This window comes from Rattus norvegicus, chromosome 18, assembly GCF_036323735.1.
Source record: "Rattus norvegicus strain BN/NHsdMcwi chromosome 18, GRCr8, whole genome shotgun sequence".
Taxonomy (NCBI): Eukaryota; Metazoa; Chordata; class Mammalia; order Rodentia; family Muridae; genus Rattus; species Rattus norvegicus.
The window spans coordinates 56,414,846-56,437,489 of record NC_086036.1 but is presented as its reverse complement, the minus strand read 5'-3'; the positions used below and the strand labels follow the sequence as shown (position 1 = coordinate 56,437,489).

At 51.0% G+C, this 22,644-nt stretch overlaps 1 protein-coding gene across 7 annotated transcripts in view; it reads left to right on the top strand.

Annotated features, from left to right (window-relative positions):
• The window catches only part of Ndst1 (N-deacetylase and N-sulfotransferase 1), a 62,700-nt gene that overhangs the window by 32,518 nt on the left and 7,538 nt on the right, over positions 1–22,644 (top strand). For 5 of the 7 annotated variants that reach the window (XM_017600932.3, XM_017600930.3, XM_017600929.3 and 2 more), the window contains exons 2-11: positions 3,444–4,356; positions 8,964–9,458; positions 11,669–11,756; positions 12,974–13,128; positions 13,818–14,003; positions 15,130–15,258; positions 15,889–16,071; positions 17,025–17,121; positions 18,583–18,706; positions 20,507–20,681. In XM_017600932.3, the coding sequence (XP_017456421.1) occupies positions 3,844–4,356; positions 8,964–9,458; positions 11,669–11,756; positions 12,974–13,128; positions 13,818–14,003; positions 15,130–15,258; positions 15,889–16,071; positions 17,025–17,121; positions 18,583–18,706; positions 20,507–20,681 (2,145 nt within the window). In that variant the 5' untranslated portion in view covers positions 3,444–3,843. Of the gene's footprint in view, positions 1–3,443; positions 4,357–8,963; positions 9,459–11,668; positions 11,757–12,973; positions 13,133–13,817; positions 14,004–15,129; positions 15,259–15,888; positions 16,072–17,024; positions 17,122–18,582; positions 18,707–20,506; positions 20,682–22,644 lie in introns of those variants that run through there. The other 2 variants (XM_008772130.4, XR_005496018.2) reach the window with 2 other exon arrangements.

Here is a 22,644-nt window from a genome sequence, read left to right as displayed (position 1 = left end):
GTGTGGGCAGGACCACTAGGGTACCCCCTCCCCCTATGCTCATGGGCCCCGCTTTGTGTTCCTGTGACGACATGGTGCAGGGTCAGTCTGGCTACAGCTGTGGCTGTAGATAGCCTTTACATTGGTGAGTGAGATGGTGGTCACTTTAGCCTTCCTGGCTGTCAGGATACCTGCCCTTTCCTGCCTTGGTCTCTGGTACTGCAGGAGCCCTGGAAAGCTTCCTCACCTCCAGGTTGATGGATTCCCTCTCCCACCCCTGGCTACTCCTTCTTCTGGCCTGCATAGGTACCACTGAGCCCACGAAGCCTTCCCCTTCCCTCCCCTTCTCTCCAGAGGCTGAATGGACTCACTTCTAGACACTGTGTTTCTCTCAGCCACACTTGTTGCTTCCTAGCATGGCAGGCATCTGCTTTCTGACAGGCAGCTTCTCTCCCAGAGGCGGTACACAGTGTAGAGCATCAGAGACCCAAGCCTCCTCTAACCGGCAGGAAGCTCAGAGAAGGAAAGCTGTATGCCCAGAGTCACAGTGCATCATAGCACACAGGTGGGACCAGCTCCTCACTGCATGACAAAAACAGAACATGAAAACCGTCAGAGATGCCAGTGTTAACATGGGTTTTGTGTGACAGCTTCTATCCTGCATGTAAAAATATTTAACAAAAATAAGGATATCTCTATAGGTTGTTTTAATAGTATATGTGGCAAGGGGCTGGGGTCAGCGAGGTGTACACCTTGTAAGCACGAGCATCTGAGTGCTCTCCTAACAATACATGTGGGAAAAGTAGCCTGTGCTTGTAATCCCAGCACTGGGGGTGGAGACAGGCAGGTCCCTTGGGTTCATTGGCCAGGCACCTAGATACTTGGTGAATTCCAGGCCAATAAGAGACCTTACCTCAGGAAAAGATAGATATTATCTGAAGAATGATGCCAGGTCTCTTAGCTTCTACACGCATGTACGCAGGCACCTGCACCCCGCCCCCCAAGTCCGTAGCAGATGTTTGTGTCCTATGTGCTTTGTTTCCCTAGGATCTTCTTGCCACATTAGGATTTCTTGTTTGGTTTTTATAATTTGCTTGTCTTTGAGACAGGCCTGGCTGTGTACCTCTTGTGGGCCTTGAACTCACTACATGCAGAAGGTTGGCCTCAAACCTGTACTGGTCATCCTGCCATGTCCTCTTGGGTACTATGATTTCACGGGTGCCACCATGCCTGGCTTGCATCTTGGTTTCGAGAGCCTACCCTTACGTTGGCCTACACTTGCTATTATAAGCTGCACTGGGATTTTGATTCTTGTAGAGAAATCTTTTTTCTTTTTTCTTTTTTCTTCTTTTTTTCGGAGCTGGGGACCGAAGAGAAATCTTTTTTTTTTTTTAAAGATTTATTTATTTTATGTATATGAGTACACTGTAGCTGTCTTCAGACATATCAGAAGAGGGCATCAGATCCCATTACAGATGGGTGTGAGCCACCATGTGGTTGCTGGGAATTGAACTCAGGACCTCTGGAAGAGCAGTCAGTGCTCTTAACCACCGGGCCATCTCTCCAGCCCCTGCATCTGCCTTCTTATGTGGGCTGTAGGGGTCCAACTCAGGCAGGCTTATCAATGGCTTCTCCCTGGCCCTTCATATGACTTTTAAGTTTGAATTCAGAACGATGGCTTTCTTTATGATATTGTATGTGAATTTTTTATTATTATTTAAACATTTTTTGGTTTTTATTGTGGGTATGGGTGTATTGCCTGTATATATGCTTTTGTACCACATTCGTCCCTGGTGCCCATGGAGAGGCCAGAAAGGGCATTGGACCCTGGAGCTGCAGTTACAGATGGCTGTGAGCCACCATGCCGGTGTTGGTCCTCTGGTGGAGTAGCTGTGCTCTTAATTACTGAGCCATCTTTCCAGCCTTTGCACTTTATTTTTTTATTTGTCCCTCCGTTTCCTTCCCCACTCCCCACCCTGTCTTGCTCCTCCCATGGGGAAATCTTTACATGCTTCTGCAGTGATTATATCCAGGATGAATTCCTAGAAGTACAACTCTTGGAGGTCTATCCTGTGGTCCCATGCTGGGCCGAGGAGGAGATTAGAGATCTTTACCCATAAGGCCAACCCGCAGAGCCCCAGTTTCCCCATTTGGTGCCTCGGCCTAGTCTGTCTCACTTCCGTGATTTCTGGCTTGGGGAGCTTCTGGCTAGCTCTGCAGGGGTGTCCCATGTGGTGAAGTCACTGTAGTTTTCACTCACATAACGGGTGGGGGTGGTGGGGGTGGGGAGGCGGAGGGTGGCGGCAGCCAGGGCTGCTGTGGGAACATGGGAATTGGAACCTTTGCACAATGTGTGTGGTCTCTGCTCACTCTTTCCAGAGAGAGAGAGATGGGTGTTTTGGCTTGGACACCCTGCTGGGGCTCAGGCTAGGGAAAGAGCTAGAACCTAGATTTCTGGCTGTCTGAGTGGGTAAGACCGGGTAGAGGAAGTCCTCGCCTGCCCCATCAGCCCTCAGGTGTTGGTGGTTACCTGCTGTCCAAGGTTGCCAAGCATGTATGTGAGAAAGAGAGATTTCATGGTTGCATCTGGGCAAACCACCCTTTTCTGAGTGTCCTTGTGTCAGGCCCCTTAGACACATTTGCTCCATTGAACCCTTAGCCACACCCCACGTGGAATGACTCTCACAGGGAGAGTTCACTGATGCTTCTGTGGGCTTTTGTATACAGCTCTGGGTCGGATTCCTGCTCTGGCTGCTTCTGTTATTGAAGGGGGTTGCTGGGCTCGTTCAGAGGAAAGAAAGGCTGGCGAAGGAAGGAAAAGGAGCAGGAGGCAGCTTGTGGATGGGAGGATGTGCTGCTTGGTCCTGATACAGAACTCTACCTCTCCCTCCCGAGTCTTGGAATTGCTCAGTGTCATATTTTGCTTTTGGATTTTTTTTTTAAAAAGATACCATATTTGTTCTTATTGCTTGTAAATTAGCGTTTTGCCTGCATGTATGTGTCTGTGCCGTGTGCACGCCTTGTGCCTGTGGAAGTCAGAAAAGGTCATTGGATTCCTTGGAACTAGAGTTTTGGATAGTGGTGTGTCTCCATGTGGGTGGTGGGGGTCCTCTGCAAGAACAGCCAGTGCCCTTAACCCGAGAGCCATCTCTCTAGCCCAGGGTTTTTCTTGTTTAGTCTTGGCCTAATAATAATGAAACCTGATAGCTACCCTGATGGCCGCTCCGTTAAGTACATTCTTCATGATTTCTGTGTGTCGTTGGTCTTCACTTTCCCACCCCTTATGAAATGACTACTTTTGTTGCTTGCTCTGTCTCACACGCGGGGAGGCAGAGGCTCGGAGAGATAAAGGAGGAGGACCAGGTTGGGTACAGTTCTTGAGTGTGAGCCCACCTTGTCAGACCTGTGTATCTGTGGTCAGCGGACTCTGAGGGCCGACTCTAACTCTCTGCTTTTCTCCCCAGCTCCCTAGCCTTTACCCTGTGGGCCCAACGTGAAGAGCGTGAAGAGCGCGGCATGCAGCACCCCCTGGCTGGCCCGGTGTCTTTTGACCTGCTGTTGACTGCTCCCAGGAGGCCCTGACGCCCTGGGGCACTTTTGCTCTGCACAGGACCACGTTGGGGTTTGCCATGGTGACATAAAGGGGTGTAGAGGAAGGAAGGAGCAAGACCAGCCTGTAGACTGTGCCCCTGGCTGGGCGAAAGGGCCAGGGGCCCGGAGCCTTCTCTCCACTGCCCTCTGAACGTCTCACTTCCTAAGTCTCTGCATTTCTCAGTCAGTGGACAACTTTTGGAACTCCTGTGTGAGGACTTCGGGGGACCAGGCCAGGCTGGGCCTCTGCTGGTTGAGATCTCGGGGGCCAGAATGCCTGCCCTGGCGTGCCTCCGGAGGCTGTGTCGGCACCTGTCCCCACAGGCTGTCCTGTTCCTGCTGTTTGTCTTCTGCCTGTTCAGCGTGTTTGTCTCGGCCTACTACCTATATGGTTGGAACCGGGGCCTCGAGCCCTCGGCAGATGCTTCTGAGTCCGACTGCGGGGACCCACCACCTGTCGCCCCTAGCCGTCTCCTGCCAATCAAGCCTGTGCAGGCGGTCGCCCCTTCTCGAACAGACCCGCTGGTGCTGGTATTTGTGGAGAGCCTCTATTCACAGCTGGGCCAGGAGGTGGTGGCCATCCTGGAATCCAGTCGCTTCAAGTACCGAACAGAAATTGCACCGGGGAAGGGGGACATGCCCACACTCACAGACAAGGGCCGAGGCCGCTTCGCCCTCATCATCTATGAGAACATCCTCAAGTATGTCAACCTGGATGCCTGGAACCGGGAGCTGCTGGACAAGTACTGTGTGGCCTACGGCGTGGGCATCATTGGCTTCTTCAAGGTATCCGGGGAGTGGGTTCCTGAGTGGTTCCCAGCGCTGCCTCTGTACTTGCTCTGCTAGCTAAGCGCGTGTCAGTTCCCACTGCGAAATGAGTGTGCTGGTGGCTCTTAGCTTCCTTGTCATGAAGGGTGAATGGCGCCTACCTGCAGCTGCTGAATAAGTATTTGGAGGCCCTGCCCGGTACATATGGGGCTCAATGTATAATAGGCACTTGTCTGAAGGATACTCGTGTCTGGGTGCAAGGTAGGAAGGGCTCACTCTGCTAGGTACTCTGAGCCTGCCATAGCAGTTGTCTCGGAGGACAGCAAGTAAAGGCACAGGGTTAAGCTACTCATCTGAGGCAGTTTGGTTTTCTACCCGTGGTCTTCCTCCTGGGGACAGTGGAGGGTAGAGTTTGTGCAGAATGTGCTCCTAAACCCAGAGCTACTTTCCACAAAGAGAAAGGAGAAGGAAAACCCAGTGTGCAGGCGAGGAACTGTTCTGGGCTTGTGGCGTTGTTCCCTGAACCATCCTTGAGATTGGGGTCATTGCTGAAACCTTGTCGTAGAGGATCTGCCCCTGAGGAGGGGGCAGGAATAATGGATATGTAGTCATGCAAGATGAATGCAGCTACCAGCTGGAGACCTGACTTGGGGACTTTGGGGGACATTTGTTTACTGGATGCTTCCAGTGTCCTGGGCCCTGTGCTAGGTACCAGTACATAGAGTAATGAATGGAAACAGAGAAGCCGCAGCCGAGATTCTAGCATGTAGGGGTGGAGCGGGGGTCTGGCTGCGCAGAGGCTCTGGAGGTGTGATAAATCTTTAATGGGGGGGAGGGGACAGAGAAGGGTGTGCAAGAGGGGCTGTGGGGGACAATGCTGGATCTGTGGGCAGCCAGGAAAGTTGTTCCTCATGAAGCGGCCCGAAGGGGCTGGGAAGGGTACAAGGCTAAGGGCAGCTACTGCATGGTGTGAATACAGAGGCAGGAGTGGGATCCAGGCAGAAGGTGCCCATGTCCCAAGCCTCCCTGCACATTGTTCCTTTGTTCAGTGCTGGAAGAGGCTGCTTTAGCCCAGGCTTCCCACAGCATGCTCTTTCATGCACTAATACAGCAGGAGGCTCTGCCGGTGAAAAGAGAGTGAGTCAAAAAACCAAAGGCCCTTAGAAATCCTGCAGTGGGGCGGCCCAGTGCGATTTGTTTCTCAGCCAGCTTGATCTCTTTCACAGAGCACCCTCTGGGGAACACTGGCCTGGTTTACGGCTTCACAGAGGCAGAAAGTTGGGCTGGCTCCATTGTCTCTGTGCTTTTTTCTTTTCTCCTGCACTCTGTACCCTTCTCTGCCATGAACTTCATTAAGGTTGACTCAGAGCCCCAGGCCTGAGGATCGTCAGAACGCAGACAGTTATTGAGAGCTCATTCAGTGCCATGTGCTGCCTGCCTGCTCCACACAAATGAACTGACTTCACACTAATAAGCCGTTCTCCAAGGCAAGCAGAAGTGCGCTGATTTAAGAGAGGGGTAAACTGAGGCACAGATAGGTTAAGCTCACAAACTCACACCCCTACCAAGTATTATCTAGGATTCAGGTCCAAAAAGCCCCAAGCCATAGAGACCTGGTCTTCCTGAGGTTTGATGAGGAGCCATGAGCTGAATTCTGTGCCAGAAGCTCTGTGTTGTGTTCTAGATTCCATGCCTGGGGTGTGGCCATTGAGCATGCTTAAAACAACAGAGCTTGGACCCTATGTATCCCAGCTCCGTGTTTAAGGTGACCATGAATGACAACCATTGAAAAGCAGGGACAAGCTCAGAGTCTCATTGGGTCAGTGGCAAATGCAGCCAGCCCTCCCTACTCTGCTGCATTAAGACTTCAGGATTTTGAGCTGAGACTTTGACTGTTTTGTTAGAATATGCGCCGCCTGGTGGCTGAGGCACACCACGGCTCTCTCTGCAGAGCCTGGCTTCCATGCTGCTCCCTGGACTTGGCAGACTAAGTGCCTGTGCCAGGGCTCAAGTTCCAGATTCTCCAGGCAGGGTGAGATCACAAGCTTAAAGGTCCAGACTCCGGGCCAAATCTTTCTGAAACTTAGAAGCAGTGTGACCTTGGTCAGGATGTTCAGCTAATGGCACAAGTGACAGCCCCTGCTCCTCGACTATACTAGAAGAAAGACCATTGAGGGAACGAGGAGAAGGGCCAGCACCTGGAGTCACTCCCTGTGTAGTAAACACAGCGTTCACTTGGCCTGTGCCTCCGAGAAGTCCTTGAGGTAGGGGTTGGCTCCTCATCTCTGCCCATTCGTAGCACTGTTCTGTGTCAGGCTCACAGAGTAGACGGACGCCCTGCGTCTGGATGCACACAGGGTTGGTGAAGGCCATGTGATCATTCAGTGCCCAGCACGTTGCTTTGCTTGCTCTGTCACATAGAGTAGGCACTTTGTTTTCAGATAACATGACAAAGTGGCTTTACCAAAGTGACATGGTTAGTATGCCACTCACCAGGATTTGACAACCCAGCTTACTGCTTCTAACTGGATGACCACAAGGCTACATAGGAACAGACTGACTAGAGACTCAGAGAAGGGATGTAGGTTTCTCAGGGCAGATTGCCTGCTTGTCAAGAAGTCTCTGGTAGGCCTCTATCCCACTTCTTGGTCTGGCTTTTCCTTACTTCATGGAGACCCCTTTAAAAGGGAGAGTGGCTGTCTCCTTAGTGCTGAAGAGTAGGAAGAAGATCTCATCTAGATGGACCCTGTGACAGAGCCAGCATCTCCTGTGCCTACGCCTTCTGTTCCCTTCTCTCGCTGGATTCTTTCAGGGCTGGCTGTTGTGGCCTGGCTTCTTCTTCCACAGTGGCTCCGTATCTAGACAAGCCACAGCGCCTCTCAGCAAGCTCAGGGCCAGGACTTTGAAATGGGATCCCTGAGCAGGTAGTGTCTCCTGGCGTCCTGGGCCTGAGCAGTGGAAGACATGGCCTGATGTGTCTCAGGCCCCCAGATGGGTCACACTCTGGGCCAGTGCTGACTTAGGGTGGTGAGGATCTGAGAGCCCGGGGAGGTTGTCTCTGTGGATGGGTCTCAGTCTCTTGCACCTCAGTATTGAAGCTGCCTCAGAATGGGGACTTGGCAGGCGTTCTGTGCATCTGGAGATCCAGTGTGGTTCATTATCACAGTTTACAAAACCAGGCCCCTGCAGAGGCTCTGTGGGACTAGGAAAAGTCTAACTGTTAAGATTAGTAACCAGCTTTCTCTGGGCAGGCTGAGCTCTGAACCAGGCACAAGGCTCAGACTGAAACCTACATCCACTCTGTTCAGCATGTGCTGAGGCATGATGCTAACCAGGGCAGCCCCACAGGGGCTTCCTCCTCCAGATGCTGTGGATCTGTGACCTCAGTCATTACCCCTGACAGCTCCCGGGACCTGGGTCTATCCCCATGGCCTTCCTGCCTCTTCTCCTTTTTTGATGTGTCCATGGCTCCTTGTTGTTTCTTAATCATGCTGTGCTCTCTCCTGCCTCAGGGCCTTTTCACTTGCTATTCTTAGGCCTTGACCTCTACCTTCTCCAGTTGATCACTCATCCTGTAGCATGCTCCAGAGGCCCTTTCTCCAGGAGCCTCCTGAGCCAGCTGTCTGCCCAGCATGTGCTGGTCCGCAGCTCTGACCTTATGCATGTATGCACACTGTGTCTTACTCTTATTTTGTGGTTTTGATGGTTGTTGCTCCTTCCTGCTTGATTCTAAGGAGAGGGCCACATCTACCTTTCTTCTCAGTTCACACTCTGTTTCCTGTCTGTCTTTTTTCTCACTCTATCTCATTAAATACTTAATGTCTGGTACAGTACGTAGCTGCAGACTGATAAATCAGCCCTGGAACCCACAGCTATCAGATGTTAGGTATTGGCAGTTGTCTGTTTCTCTTTCATTGTTAAAAATAGTTACTTATCAAATGAATGTGTGTCCCTGTTGGGTGTCAGGGATCCAAAGTAAGAAATAGAACCTTGTTCTCAAGTAGCTGCAGGCTGGTAGAAGGGAGGCTCTGAACCCAGTGCGGTTGAGGCTTTGTCGTGATCTTAGGGAAGCCGATGGAGGAAGCAGGTATATGTGTTGGCTTTGAAGGATAAATAGGAGTTTACCAGTCCCAGGGGAGATAATTGAACCAGTGTAGGAACAAGGGCAAATGTACCTTATTTATGGGCAGCTGTTTGGAAGGGTGAGGGAGAGCATGGTGGAGTGGGGAGACCAGGAAGAGGAGATGAGCACGGGGAGTGGGGGTAGCAGGAGGCAAGGGAGGTGGTCTCAGTGGTGGCTGGTGGGCCAGAGAGCTGCTTTCCGTGTGGGAGGGTGGCCTTTATGTCAGGTGTGTGTATGTGTGTTTGTGTGTGTGCATGCATGCACGTGTGTCTATCTGTCTGTGTCAGTGTGTGTCTGTGTATATCTGTGTGTCTGCATGTGTATCTGTGTGCATGTGTCTGTGTCCATTTGTGCGTGTGTGTTGTGTGTTGTATGTTGTGTATGTATGTCTCTGTGTGTATGGATTCAGGGATATGGTAGCTCTTGTGAAGTTGTAAATATTGTAATTGACGTTACGGTCATCAACTGTGCCTGACAGCTCTTCTACCCTACACTGCTGTAGGCCAATGAGAACAGCCTGCTGAGTGCACAGCTCAAAGGCTTCCCTCTTTTCCTGCATTCGAACCTGGGCTTGAAAGACTGCAGCATCAACCCCAAGTCCCCACTGCTGTACGTGACACGGCCCAGTGAGGTAGAGAAAGGTGTGCTGCCCGGAGAGGACTGGACGGTGTTCCAGTCTAACCACTCTACCTATGAGCCAGTGCTGCTGGCCAAGACGCGCTCCTCTGAGTCCATCCCACACCTGGGCGCAGATGCCGGCCTGCATGCTGCCCTGCACGCTACTGTGGTCCAGGACCTGGGCCTCCATGACGGCATTCAGCGTGTGCTGTTTGGCAACAACCTCAACTTTTGGCTGCATAAGCTCGTCTTCGTGGACGCTGTGGCCTTCCTCACAGGGAAGCGCCTCTCACTGCCTTTGGACCGATACATCCTGGTGGACATTGATGACATTTTTGTAGGCAAGGAGGGCACACGCATGAAGGTGGAGGATGTGAAGGTAAGGAGAGACCTGGAGTTCGTCATGGGGCCACACCCCATCTGGGCCTTCATGCTGCTATTCACACAGACCTATTGATCCCCACTTGGGCCAATTGCTGTCTTACTATGTGCAAGAAGCATCTAACGTTTGGTTAAAGTGTTAAATATGGAGGGATTTCGCATGTATATTCTGGAGTTCAGGAGGAGGAGAACCAGGTAGAAACAAAAATGAATCCGGCAAGGGACGTAATCTGCCTTTTATCCCAGATGTGATTTTTAACTCTTAAAAAACTGTTCACCATTGTCAAAGACCCAACAAGATTCTTCAGAATGAGATCCCAAGTCACATTCACAGTGTGTTTTAACAGCTGTACACTGATAGTGGGATGCTTATGTTTAATTCCGAAACAATTTACCAAATTGTTTGCAGAAGCTCTTTGCAAACACACGTGTGCTCTCACCAAGAAAGATGTCTGCTAGAGGACAGTCTGAGATGCAGTTGCTTCCAGTCATCTGGCTTACTGGAGTCTGCAGAGGAGACAGCATGCCCGTGTCAGGGCACCAGTGTAGGTTGCCACCACAGAGGGCAACCATAACAATAAAGCAGATGGAGACAAAACAGGGGATTAAGTCCCCAGAGCGCTGCCGGCTGACTGGGTGTCCTCTCTCAGGAGATTAACAGGGCTAGAGATGTATTAGCACCAGCACAGACCTCTTTGATGCTACAAGAGGCTTTAGACAGCGTGGCAGGCTCCTTCTCCTGAACTTGAAACCTCTGGCAGGGCTGGCCCAAGGTCTGGAAGGAAGGGTCCACTGGGGTTGTGGCCCTGTCCTGCTCAGAGTTGAACTCTGCAAAGAGTAGCATGGTGGTCTTGGGTAGTGAAGACCCAATTTTAGTCAGGTCCCAGTGTGACTCTGACTAGGTGACTTGGAGAAGTCCCATCCTATCACTGAGCCTAACTAGGCTTACATAATGGTGCCTTACTCAGGTGGGGGAGGGGCATGTCCACATGGTCAGGCTCCTCCCTCCCCCATCCCCACAGCAGGCTTGGGCAGTGCTGATCTGCTGTTGAGGACAGTGCCGCTCCTGACTTTTCTTTAGTGTTCTCCTGTTGAGGCTTTTAAGTTCACTCCAGTTGAGCCTTCCAGCCAACACCGTCCTGCAGTGCCCCTACCAACCAGCAGTTGGCAGTGTAGCTCTGGCCGTGCAGTACCGGTTCTGTGGTCCCAATAGAACCTGTGTAGCTAAGGGTTGGTGAGTGCTAGGCTCTGTGCTCAGCTGTCTGTGTGCATAACCTCATTGCCTCTTCACAGCAGAGGGAGCAGAGGTGTGAGTGCCACTTATGAGGAGGCCACTGTGGCTCAGAAAGATGGAGAGGCATCCTCGAGGCTGCGTGGCTAGATCATGTGTCTATCAGGCAGTGATTAACCTTGGTCAGATGCCTGAGGTAATAGTGCTGCCTAAAAGCAGGCTCTTGCAGGTGTCAGAGCCTTGTGAGCAGTACAGTCCTATCCCAGAGGTCAGCCTCCTCTATGGACTAGCAGGGTGCTAGATAAATTCACAGGAGGACCATTGGCACACAGAACACAGAGTATGTCCGTGGAAGATCAGGATCCTTTGATCCAGTCTTGCCTTCCTCTGAGAAGGAAGGATCCTTCGTGTGACGATACTGCTTCACCGTAAGCTCTCCTTCCATGACTTTGCTTACCATAAGTTAGACAGTGTCACAGGCCGAATCTCACCTCTCTGCTCCCTGAGGACAGAGATCTTCTGGTCCCCTTTGCGATTAAGGCCTAGAGAAACTCAAGAGCTTCTCAGGCATGCGCTACTCAGCCAGGCTGGAGCTTAGGTCTGTCCAAGCCAGATAGAGTCTGTGTAGGAGGTGGCATGGGCTGGCTTCTCAGGTGTGCAGCCTATGCTCCCCCTCAAGGCTTAGGTAGAGATGATCCCTATGTGACTGAGCCCTCCTGGCATCTGCTTCATGTTCAAAGCATCAGCAGAACAAGGGCCCAACATTTGCATCTTGGGGCCATGCTGAAAATGGAACCCAGGCCTCAGGTATGAGGTGAGACAAATGCTACATCACAGAGATAGACTGTTGGCCCTGTGTTGGGCCCTGTGTGTCTTGTGGGTGGTCCTGTTATAGCAGGATACCCCTCAGATACTCAGTGGGAAAAATCTGGCCTCCTGACCTCCCCTCACTTCTGCCTCTCCTCTGCCTGTCCTAGGCCCTGTTTGATACACAGAATGAACTTCGTACACATATCCCAAACTTCACCTTCAACCTGGGCTACTCAGGGAAATTCTTCCACACAGGTACGTGACGGACCACCTCTACAACCACACAACTTCTTGGGCTTCTCCCAAACTGCCCCTTCAGATCGTTGTTGCGAGAGCACCAGGTACACACTGGGTTGGGGGATGGGTGACTCCAGAACTCATGGTCCACAAGAGAGGTCCAAGCAGAGGGCATTTGGGGACAGTAGCAGCAATAAGGTTTGTGACTTGGCAGCTGTGCAGCCCTAGGTAACGTATCTTCCTTCTGTCTCCTCACCTTTAGATTTCCACTTACAAAAGATAATAGCTGAATTGAAATGCTTTTATTACATTCTTACTGTGTGTATACATATATTTGGGTTCATGTATCATAACGTGTGGAGATCAGAGGACAACTTGGGGGTTGGTTTTCTTCTTTCACTGTGTGGGTGCTGGGAATTGAACTCAGGTTGTCAAGCTTGGCCATTTCATTGCTGAGGGGCACTGCTGAGCTTTTTCAGTGGCTGAGTTTTAAGAACACTGTAGGAGTTCATAGCATAGAAATTGGAAGCACAAATGGCTGTCCTAACCCCTAGCACGGCCACCCTTCTCTTGTGTTTTGTTTGCAGTAGCAGGACTGAGGTTGAGGGTTCTTCCAAGTTCCTTCCATGCTGGGCAAGTGAAAGGGGACCAGCCCTGAACTGGTGGTCTGCAGCCACCGAAGTTCTGGTCAGGGCCACTGTAGTCAGCCATAGGTTGAAAATGTGCACGAAGGCCCACTGGTACCTAGAGTGCTGCTGGCGCTGTCTGCACTTGGGTGTTCTTAGCCCTGAGCAGGTCAGAGATGGTTGCAGTTGTGCCTCTGAGCCAGAGGTTTAAGCATCCTGTATCCACTCAGAGGCTTAAGCATCCTGTATCCACTCAGAGGCGTAAGCATCCTGTATCCACTCAAAACTTGTGTATGTTAGTGGGTTAGAAAGCACATGGTCCAGTTTGGACTCTTGGAATAGGATGAGAGTAGGCATTTGAGAGGCAGAAGAAACACCTCGTATTGTTTACTTCAAACACAAGGGCCCACAGAGGAGATAGTGTGGTCAAGCCACTTACTGAGGGAAGGGCGGTCTAGACTCAGCTTGTGTTTCCCTGTGCCAAGGCTTAGTTGGCTCTTCCACATAGCTCCTAGGGGACTGTGCTGAGTATTCTATCTGCAGTCAGGGACCAGGTGGGATGCTGTGTGACCGGCCAGCCTTGCTGACCACTCTGTGCCGCTGCCATAGGTACCGATGCTGAGGATGCTGGGGACGACCTGCTGCTGTCCTATGTGAAAGAGTTCTGGTGGTTCCCCCACATGTGGAGCCATATGCAACCCCACCTCTTCCACAACCAGTCTGTGCTGGCTGAGCAGATGGCCCTGAACAAGAAGTTCGCTGTCGTGAGTAAGATTCCCTATGGGACAGACCTGGAGGGGAGCAGGGCTGGGCTGGGATTCAGTTTGATAGCTCTGTTTCTGTGCCAAGGCTGGGGGTAAGCTGCTTTGATAGCCACTGTTGCCTAGACACCGCCAGAGGGCAGTCTCACTTTATAAACAAGGAAAAGTTCATGGGCCTGGTGGTACATGTCTGGAATACCTGCATTTGGGAGGCAGACATGAGATCCTGTCTCAAAATAAAACAACAAAATCCAAAAACCCAAATAAAAGAAACTGAGGCTTAGGAGGTCACCTCAGGGCTCATGCCGAGGCCTGTTCATTTCCTGGACCTGAACTCTCACCTTCAGGCACAGAAGAAGAACCTGTGGGGAGCTGGCAGAGGTACTTAAGAAAACAGTCAGAAGACAAGCTTGGACCACACTAGCCAAGCCAGGCAGGAGACGGTTCCAGGCATATGCACTGAATGAGAGGAGGGAGACCCGAGGTCCAGGCTTACACCTGCCAGTCACTCTTGAGATTCCAGCCCCTCCCTTTCCATGCCAGGTTTCAGTTTTCCCATCTGTACCTATGGGCTTAGACCACGTGCCCCGTCATTCTAGCCTTTGGCTTTTTTCTTGTGTTCTAAAAAAAGAGAAACAAGATGCAAAGGGAAAGTCCCCCATTCTCATCCTGCTGGGTGATCCTCTCCCCAGGAGCACGGCATTCCCACAGATATGGGGTATGCAGTGGCACCCCACCACTCTGGTGTGTACCCTGTGCATGTGCAGCTGTATGAGGCCTGGAAGCAAGTGTGGAACATCCGTGTGACCAGCACAGAGGAGTACCCGCATCTGAAGCCTGCCCGTTACCGCCGTGGCTTCATCCACAATGGCATCATGGCAAGTGGCTGGGAAGGACATGGTGGGCCCTCATGGCGGGGCTGTGCACTATGCTGGGAGGCATGACTGCAGTTGGCTGGCTTAGGGCTTTGGGGCCAATTTCTGCTATAGTTCTGCCTCAGAGACTCTGTCACGGGGCGGGCGGGCGGACGGATGGCCCTTACCTTCTGTGACAGGATTGGGAAAGCTTGCTTGCTCTTTTAAAATTTATTTTTATGTGTGTGTGTGTGTGTGTGTGTGTGTGTGTGTGTGTGTGTGTGTGTGTGTGTAGGTCAGACGACAGCTTGTAGAAGTCACTTCTCTCCCTCCACCAGTGAGATTGAACCGAGGTCATCAGACTTGGTGACCAACATCCTGACCTGCTGAGGCTTCTTGCTGCCTCTACCTCCTTTTTAATTTTTATTTATTTATTTATTTATTTAATTAATTAATTTTATTTTTTAAAGAATTTTTTATTTTATGTATGTGAGTACACAGTAGCTGTCTTCAGACACACCAGAAGAGGGCATCAGATCTCATTACAGATGGTTGTGAGCCACTATGCGGTTGCTGGGAATTGAACTAAGAACTCCTGGAAGAGCAGTTGGTGCTCTTAACCCTCTGAGACCTCTCTAGACCCTTTATGTTTTATTTTAAGACAGGGTCTCATCGCCCAGGCTGGCCCTGGGATGCATGTTAACTTTGGGTATGAGGTAGTTAGGAGGCATGCTCATCCTGTTCCTAGAGCCTGGTTTCCAGGAGGGAGACAGACAGCCTGCGGTAATATAGGTTCATAACTACTGGTTTGAGTAGCTGAGGCTCTGACATTACCTGCAGTGCTGCTGTGTTAGAGGGTCAAAAACCCTCACTGCAAATGATCCAAGTTTCTAGAAACTTCCGTGCTACTTTTGGGCCTGTTTATTTTGTGTAGAGAATAGCAGCAAACTATAAGGCAAGGGCAGTGGTTCACTTGGGTGGCACTGCAGGCTGTAGAGCCCTTGGGAAGAAGGACTCCCAGGAGTGGGGCCTGTGTGGCCTTATAGGAGAGCATCTTCCCGAGGAGGCCCCAGCCCTTCTCCTGAGGAAGCAGCCTTCCTTTCTTGACCATGGCTGGAGAAATCATGGCCTCTCTTCTGCTTCCTCTCAGGTCCTCCCTCGGCAGACCTGTGGTCTCTTTACACACACCATCTTCTACAACGAGTACCCTGGAGGCTCCAGTGAGCTGGACAAGATCATCAATGGGGGCGAGCTCTTTCTTACTGTGCTCCTCAATCCTGTGAGTGCTCCACAGCCCAGGGCTGGTAGGAGGAGGGGTGCTGACTGTAGCCTAGGAGCTTCCCAGCTAGGCTGGCATGGGGACCTAGAAACAGGATGTCCGCTGCCTACTTGTGGTACTAGTGTCCTCTGCTGTGTGACAGACAAAGAAAAGCATTGGTATTCCTCTTTGGTAATTGTGAATTCTTACAGAAATATTAACACTTTTTGCTCATGTTTCCTTTTGATTCTTTGTGTGTGTATAAGTGTGTGCACATCATACATACTTACACTTGAAGCTTTCTGGGTCTCTCTTTTCTGATTTAAGGGGGAAGCAAGTCTTCTTATATGAAGTAAGCCATGTGTGTATTATCCTCCAACCTTATGAGCTGCATACCTCTCAGATTCTGTTTTCACACCTGTTGTGATTTATAAACAACACAAACAGCTCCCGCCCCGGGCCAGCTTCCTACCCTAGGCCTGTACTATTAGCAGTCAGTCAGACCTGGGTTTTCCTTGGCTGAACGCAGGCCTAGGTCCACAGTTTGTCGATAGTCCAGGTGTGCCTTGCTCTGGGTATCAGTGTCCAGGACAGGTGGGGTCAGGTGTGTAGAAGCTGACCCTGCCCCACCCCCCTCTCTCCCCGGGACAGATCAGCGTCTTCATGACACACTTATCCAACTATGGAAATGACCGCCTGGGACTGTACACCTTCAAGCACCTGGTGCGCTTCCTGCACTCCTGGACCAACCTGAGGCTGCAGACGCTGCCCCCTGTGCAGCTGGCCCAGAAGTACTTCCAGATCTTTTCTGAGGAGAAGGACCCACTTTGGCAGGTGGGCAGAGTGGTATTCCAGTCATGGGCTCAAGGCTCGGCCATCACACTTCACACTCCCTCAGTGTGGGCACACATAGGTGCAATGTATGCACATACTGTACATTCCCCACCCACCCTTAAATGTGCGTGCATGCATACTCATACACAAACTTGAGGAAGAGCCTTAAAGAACTGGGGTGAGACTCAGCTATGCACACTGTAGGGAACGCCTGCCCGCCAGTGTCATGCCTTCTCCTTCACCTGCAGCAGGCTCTAAGCTGCTGGTAAAGGGGCTGAGGGGACTTTGGGGCAGACCTTGGGAAAATCTATACCAGGACTACTAAAAACTGGAAACAGAAGCTAGACTCGGGCCAGGGATCCTGGCCAAGTCTGGCTTGTGGTCTGTCTTTGTAAAGAAGGTTTTGTTGGGTGTCTGTGCCATTTTTGTGTTAGTGCAGTAGAGACCAGAAGAGTACTGTAAGCCTCCCGTGTTTACTAAACACTTCCCAAGAGGTGTACCCTGCTCCACGGGCAAGTTTGCTGAACCCTGGGTTCAGGCGTAGCGTACACAGTTAAAGTCAACAAGTCCTTATGAGTTCCTGTTAGTGACGAGCACATTGCAGGCCACTTGCCAGACTCACTGGAGTTACGGCATTAACCAGAAATGATTCCTATCTGTCACAGAGTGGCGTCTGGAGGTGAGGATGTGGCCAGAGTGCAGGGTAGGTAAGAGTCATGTAACTGTGGTGTGTGGTCATTTAATACCAGCATTGGGGGCAGAGTCAGGTAGATCTTTATGAGTTTGAGTCCAGGCTGGTATGCAGAGTGACTTCTAGGCCAGCCAGATTTATATAATGAGACCCTGCTTTAAAACAGACAGACAGACAGACAGACAGACAGATATGCTCATATATGGAGGGAGTTCATTCGCGGATCTTAGGCCTCCCTCACATCTTTCCATTGCTGTTTTAGGATCCCTGTGAGGACAAACGCCACAAAGACATCTGGTCTAAGGAGAAGACATGTGATCGCTTCCCAAAGCTGCTCATCATTGGCCCCCAGAAAACAGGCAGGTCTCTTGACCCTTGACCCAGCTTCCCCCACTTCCTGTTATCTCAGCCACAGAATTCTGGAGACCATCTTGCTCAGGTCTCAATCTTAAATATTTTGTCTCCTCTTAACCAGAAATGGGAGCAACGTGGGGACGAATATGAATTGCCTGTCATTGTGGGGGTGGAAGCAGAGGAGACGTGGCACTTATTTTGAACCACAGCCTCAAAGAACACTTCCTATGTCCTCTTAGGAGCCTCTGAGAAAAGCCAGGAAGGATCCCTAGATCACCTACTCTGCAAATTACAAAACTGGCAAAGAGGACTGTGATCAGTTAGTCATGTCTGTCAGAAAGAAGCACGACAGACAAGAATGCTAAGCATTGTCCACTCAGTTCCACAAGGATAGGTAGATAAGACTAGAGGCTCCCAGAAGTTAAGAGACTTTCTGTAACGTAGTTGGGAAGTGAGGATTCTAGCTCTTAAGGCCTGATTTCTATGACCCTGCAGCTTATATTGATCATCACCAAACATCAGTCTCTCTCTAGGTGTGCTGGCCGCACAGGCACCAGAGAATGAAGAAAGGTCCTCTCAAAGAGGAGGAAGGGACCATGACAGGGAGTCACCAGCAAGAAGGCATAGTGGACCTGGCCTTCATGGCTTCTGGAGGTTTTGATGTTGGACAGGCGTGGTGTCACAGGCCTGTAAACCCCAGCACTCAGAAAGCTGAGGCAGGAGGACCATGAGTTTGAAGTAGCCCGAGTTACCTAACAGGACTCCGCCAAAAAGCAAGGCCAGCAAACGAAAAAGCAGCAAGAAAGTAAAGAGAGCAAGAACTTCCCATGGACAGGCCTGGAGGGTTGGTGCTTCTCGTCCCTGGGCTGTTGCAAGGTTCCATGTGGACAGAGGCCCAGAGCTAGAAACGACCAGCAGGAAGCACCTAGTTCTGAGACTCTGAGGGGACAACAGTTAACTGGGTTTGGAGTGTAGTGGTGAGAAAGACTCTGAGGTCAAGTTCTTGTTTGGTGATGAAGGATGCTGTAATATATTAATGGATCTGGAAGGTTATAGGACATGGCTGTGTCTGCACCTAGGGCATCCTTTATAGGACATGGCTGTGTCTGCACCGAGGGCATCCTTTATAGGACATGGCTGTGTCTGCACCTAGGGCGTCCTTTATAGGACATGGCTGTGTCTGCACCTAGGGCATCCTTTATAGGACATGGCTGTGTCTGCACCTAGGGCATCCTTTATAGGACATGGCTGTGTCTGCACCTAGGGCATCCTTTATAGGACATGGCTGTGTGTAGACCTTGCAGCCTGCATTAGTGTATCCTTCATTATACTCAGGAGGGAGCTAAGACTCCAGACGGGAAGGGATTTTCCCAGGCCCTCCTGGTGCATATGGAAAATAGGTCCACATCCTGCTCTTGTCTTGTTGGGGGTTGGGCTGAGGTCTCAGCTGTCCTCCTGTCTCATAGGCACCACAGCCCTCTACCTGTTCCTGGGCATGCACCCCGACCTCAGCAGCAACTACCCCAGCTCCGAGACCTTTGAGGAGATCCAGTTTTTTAATGGCCACAACTATCACAAAGGCATCGACTGGTAAGTGGCCTTCTGTCCCCAGCTGGACAGGGAGACCATCGTGGAGCCAGCTGGAGTGTGCAGTGTGGCCACAGCAGGAAACAGCTGGGGCTTGCTCACACTCAGCTGCAGTCCCTGTAAACAGGGACAAGGCACAGTGACTCTCGAGTCACGGTGCAACAGTGTTGTGACAGACAGAACACTGGATGAGGAAGCCCTTTGCTCAGGGTCAGAGCTAGCTACCAACCCCTCCCTGACTGTCATAGAGTTCTCAGGGAGCGAAGGTTACACCCATGTGACAAGTCAGCTGGGCAACAGCAGGGTGAAAATCCAGGTGTTCTTACTGCCTGTTTCTGTGTGGCCAGCTGCTGGGAGAGGAGTCCTTGCGGGCTTCTAGGATTCTCTGGGCATGGTAGAATCCCGCTTCCCATCAGAACTTTCCAAAGAGGGCACTGTACAGGGGGTTACTATGGGCTGGTGTTACTTCCCAGTCTTTCTGTTTGTCTTTTCCCTGTCCTTGCTTTTATAAGCCCCGTGAGCACGTGTTCCACCATTACGCATTATTAATTAATGGGCTCCCCGGGCGCAGGGATTATGGGCCTGTGTTTGTCTTTTGCTGTTTTTTTCCACATTGTTTTCTTCCATTTGCCATATAGCATATGTCCATGTTTACTCATCCTTCAGTCTATATTTTTAACAAGTGTATCCTCTTACTTAAAGCCTTGTGGCCAGATGTATCAGTGCAAGCCAGCGTGTTTAAGATTTTAGGAAGGAAATGTGGATAAACAAACCGTCCTTAGAGCAGTCCACCGCCCTTCTGCCTGGGCTGCAGGGTACCCAGCTGCACTCTCACACGTAGGTAGTGGGTAGCCGTGGGAATACCTCTGCCAGGAAGGTTATGAGTTAGTTGGGTATTATTGCCGCACACTCCAAGCTTAGGAAATGAGTCTTCTGTCTTCTGAGCTTTCTTGAGTCAGGTATTACAGATGAAGAAAGTCAGTCTAAAATAAGAGAGGCTGACTCCTTGACCCCATTCCCAAGACTTTAGTTTTGTTTTATAGGTAGGTCTGGGGTGGGCATGGAGGTCTGATAGGTCCTAGGAGGTCTGTTTAAAGGTTCTTAGGATCACTGAAAAAATATGTACTTTTTTTTTTCTTTTTTCTTTTTTTCGGAGCTGGGCACCGAACCCAGGGCCTTGCGCTCGCTAAACAAGCGCTCTACCGCTGAGCTAAATCCCCAACCCCGTACTTTTTTAATTAGGGTGTACTTTTTTCCTTCTTGGTATCCCCAGGATGATCTGGACTGTTTGGGTTGGGGGGTAGGGCATTAGACGTAAAGCTGGGCTCATACACAGAGGTCCAGTGTGAGCTGTACGAGTGGCAGAAGGTGACTGGGAAACACCATTGTAAGTCCAGAAGTGGCAGAGGACATCCTTCTTCCTGGACATGTCCTTCCTGGATGGGAGTCACTCTGAGCCCAGCTTGTCCTGAGAGACAGAGGAGTCAGGGCCAGCAGGTCCCTCTATGGAGCTGCAGAGTCCTTTCTCCTACAGCCTTCCACACATTCTTTAGAATCACCAGACTTTTGACTCCATGACACCCACTGAACAGAGGTGAATTTGGAACAGGAGACTGCCGAGTGTCAGTTCCTTCTAGAATCCCCATCAGAGCCACGTCCTTGCTGGCTAGGGCAGTGTAGTGTGCCTTGCTTGGTTTTTGAGGAAAGTCCACCTACAGTGACTGTCACCCTGCCACACTGTATTCCTGGGGCCTCTCACTTATGAGACTTTGGTCTTGAGTCCTGTCTCTGGGCTTCCTGCAGGTACATGGAATTCTTCCCTATTCCCTCCAACACCACCTCTGACTTCTACTTTGAAAAAAGTGCCAACTACTTTGATTCAGAAGTGGCACCACGGCGAGCAGCTGCCCTATTGCCCAAGGCCAAGGTTCTCACCATCCTCATCAATCCAGCCGACCGGGCTTACTCCTGGTACCAGGTGAGTGGGCCAGGCCGAGTCCTCGAGTAGGGTGTGGCTCCGTCTATTTACTCGGGCAACACTGAGCAAGAACCACTGTTGGGCCCTGGGCACATCGCCTGTGGTGTGATGGGTGAAAATGGTCTTCCCTCTGTGGTGCTTCTGGTCTGGTAATGGTGGCAGACAGAATTGATGTTGAATGTCAGCACCATCTGTCTACCTGCCCACTCCGGGCTTCACGTGGACTCCGATAGCCATGAGAGCAGAGGGTGAATCAACTTAGAGGCAACCTAGATTCCAAAAGCAGCCATCTAGTTTATGCTGGCTGTGGTTTCCTACCCATGATAGGTAGCTGGGAGCAGGGACTCAGGGCGGGATGAATCCCTCCTAAGGGGATCTAAGAAGGCAGCTCCCACCTGGGGCAGAATAAAGTCCAGACAGAGGCCTTCTTGTTGCTGCCTGGTGTGTGCTCCAGGCCTTTCCGAGTCTCTGCCTGGTTGACTTCTGCGTGCGCTCCACTGGGCTCATGGGAATGCCTCTCACCCTGGCATGGGGCTAGAAAGGGTTCCCCTCTTCCTGTCTTCTCACTCTTTCTGTGGGAGTATGCCACACTGCCAGGCCCTGTGATCAAGTGGCCTTGGTGCCTGAGGCTACTTTCCTGGCCATGTGCATCAAGAAGCCATCAGACTGGGTTTGACCAATGTCAGGCTGTGGAATACCTGGGCCTCAGCCTATAGTTAGTTACCTGGGAGGTATACACTGTCCTATAGTTATCTGGGAGGTATACACTGTCCTATAGATACCTGGGAGATATACATTGTCCTATAGTTACCTGGGAGGTATACACTGTCCTATAGGTACCTGGGAGGTATACACTGTCCTATAGGTACCTGGGAGGTATACACTGTCCTATAGTTACCTGGGAGGTATACACTGTCCTATAGTTACCTGAGAGGTATACACTATCCTATAGGTACCTGGGAGGTATACACTGTCCTGGCTGGGGAGGTTTTTCCTCCTAGCTACTTACAGTAGTGGCTGCTTCCTGGGGCCTTGCAAATCCTGTGTAGTGACAGGGTTCCTATCTTCTCCTCCCTCAGAACTCCCACTCTTAGCCATGGTGGTAGAGAGCCCTCCCTTTCTTGTTCTCTGGGATGCTGGTTTATACCTTGTCTTGCCGTTCGTCTTAATGGGGAAGCCAGAGTGCAGCAGGCAGCTTCTCTTTCCTCTGTGTGTACACCACTCATGTGGGACATGTAGGGATTGAGGGTGCTCTCATGGGTCCAGTCAGTGCTGCCTGGTACCAATGACAAAGCAGCATTGTTTCCTTCCTTGAACTCCACAGCAGTTTTCTAGAAAGCTGACAAGGGTGTGTGTGTGTGTGTGTGTGTGTGTGTGTGTGTATGTATGTATTTTACATAGGTTTCATGTGGTGGAGTAGTAGAGTTCTCTAAAGGAACAGAACCGATTGGATTGGCTCACATGATAGATTCTGAGTGGTCTAGTCTGGGTAGTCGTGACTCTCACACTGGAGTGGTGAGAACCCAGCAATCCCAGTCTGTCGTTGAAGGCCTGCAGGATTCATGGAGAGCTGCTGGTCTTCACTTGACATTTTGGAACAGGAAGAAGTTGAATTCTGATACACAGAAACGACCACAGCAGTAGTAGCAGTAGGTAAACATGCCAGTGAGGGTCAAGACAGACATGCAGAAGCCAGGCTGGGTTCCTCCCTCCTTTCTGTCCACCGAGAGACTCTGTCCACATTCGGGTGGGTCTTCCCACTGCAGATAGCTCATCAAGAAGGTCCCTTGGGTCTCCCTGTGGCTTACCTGTTGGTTATAGATTACGTCAAGTTGACAACCAAGATTCACCATCACAGATGGCATTTTGGATGCCTTGCAAACCTAGGGCCTTATTCTCTTTCCTGTCCATGATCGGGGGAGCAGGCTTCATAAGGAAAAAGAGCCTGCTCCATTCTGGGAGA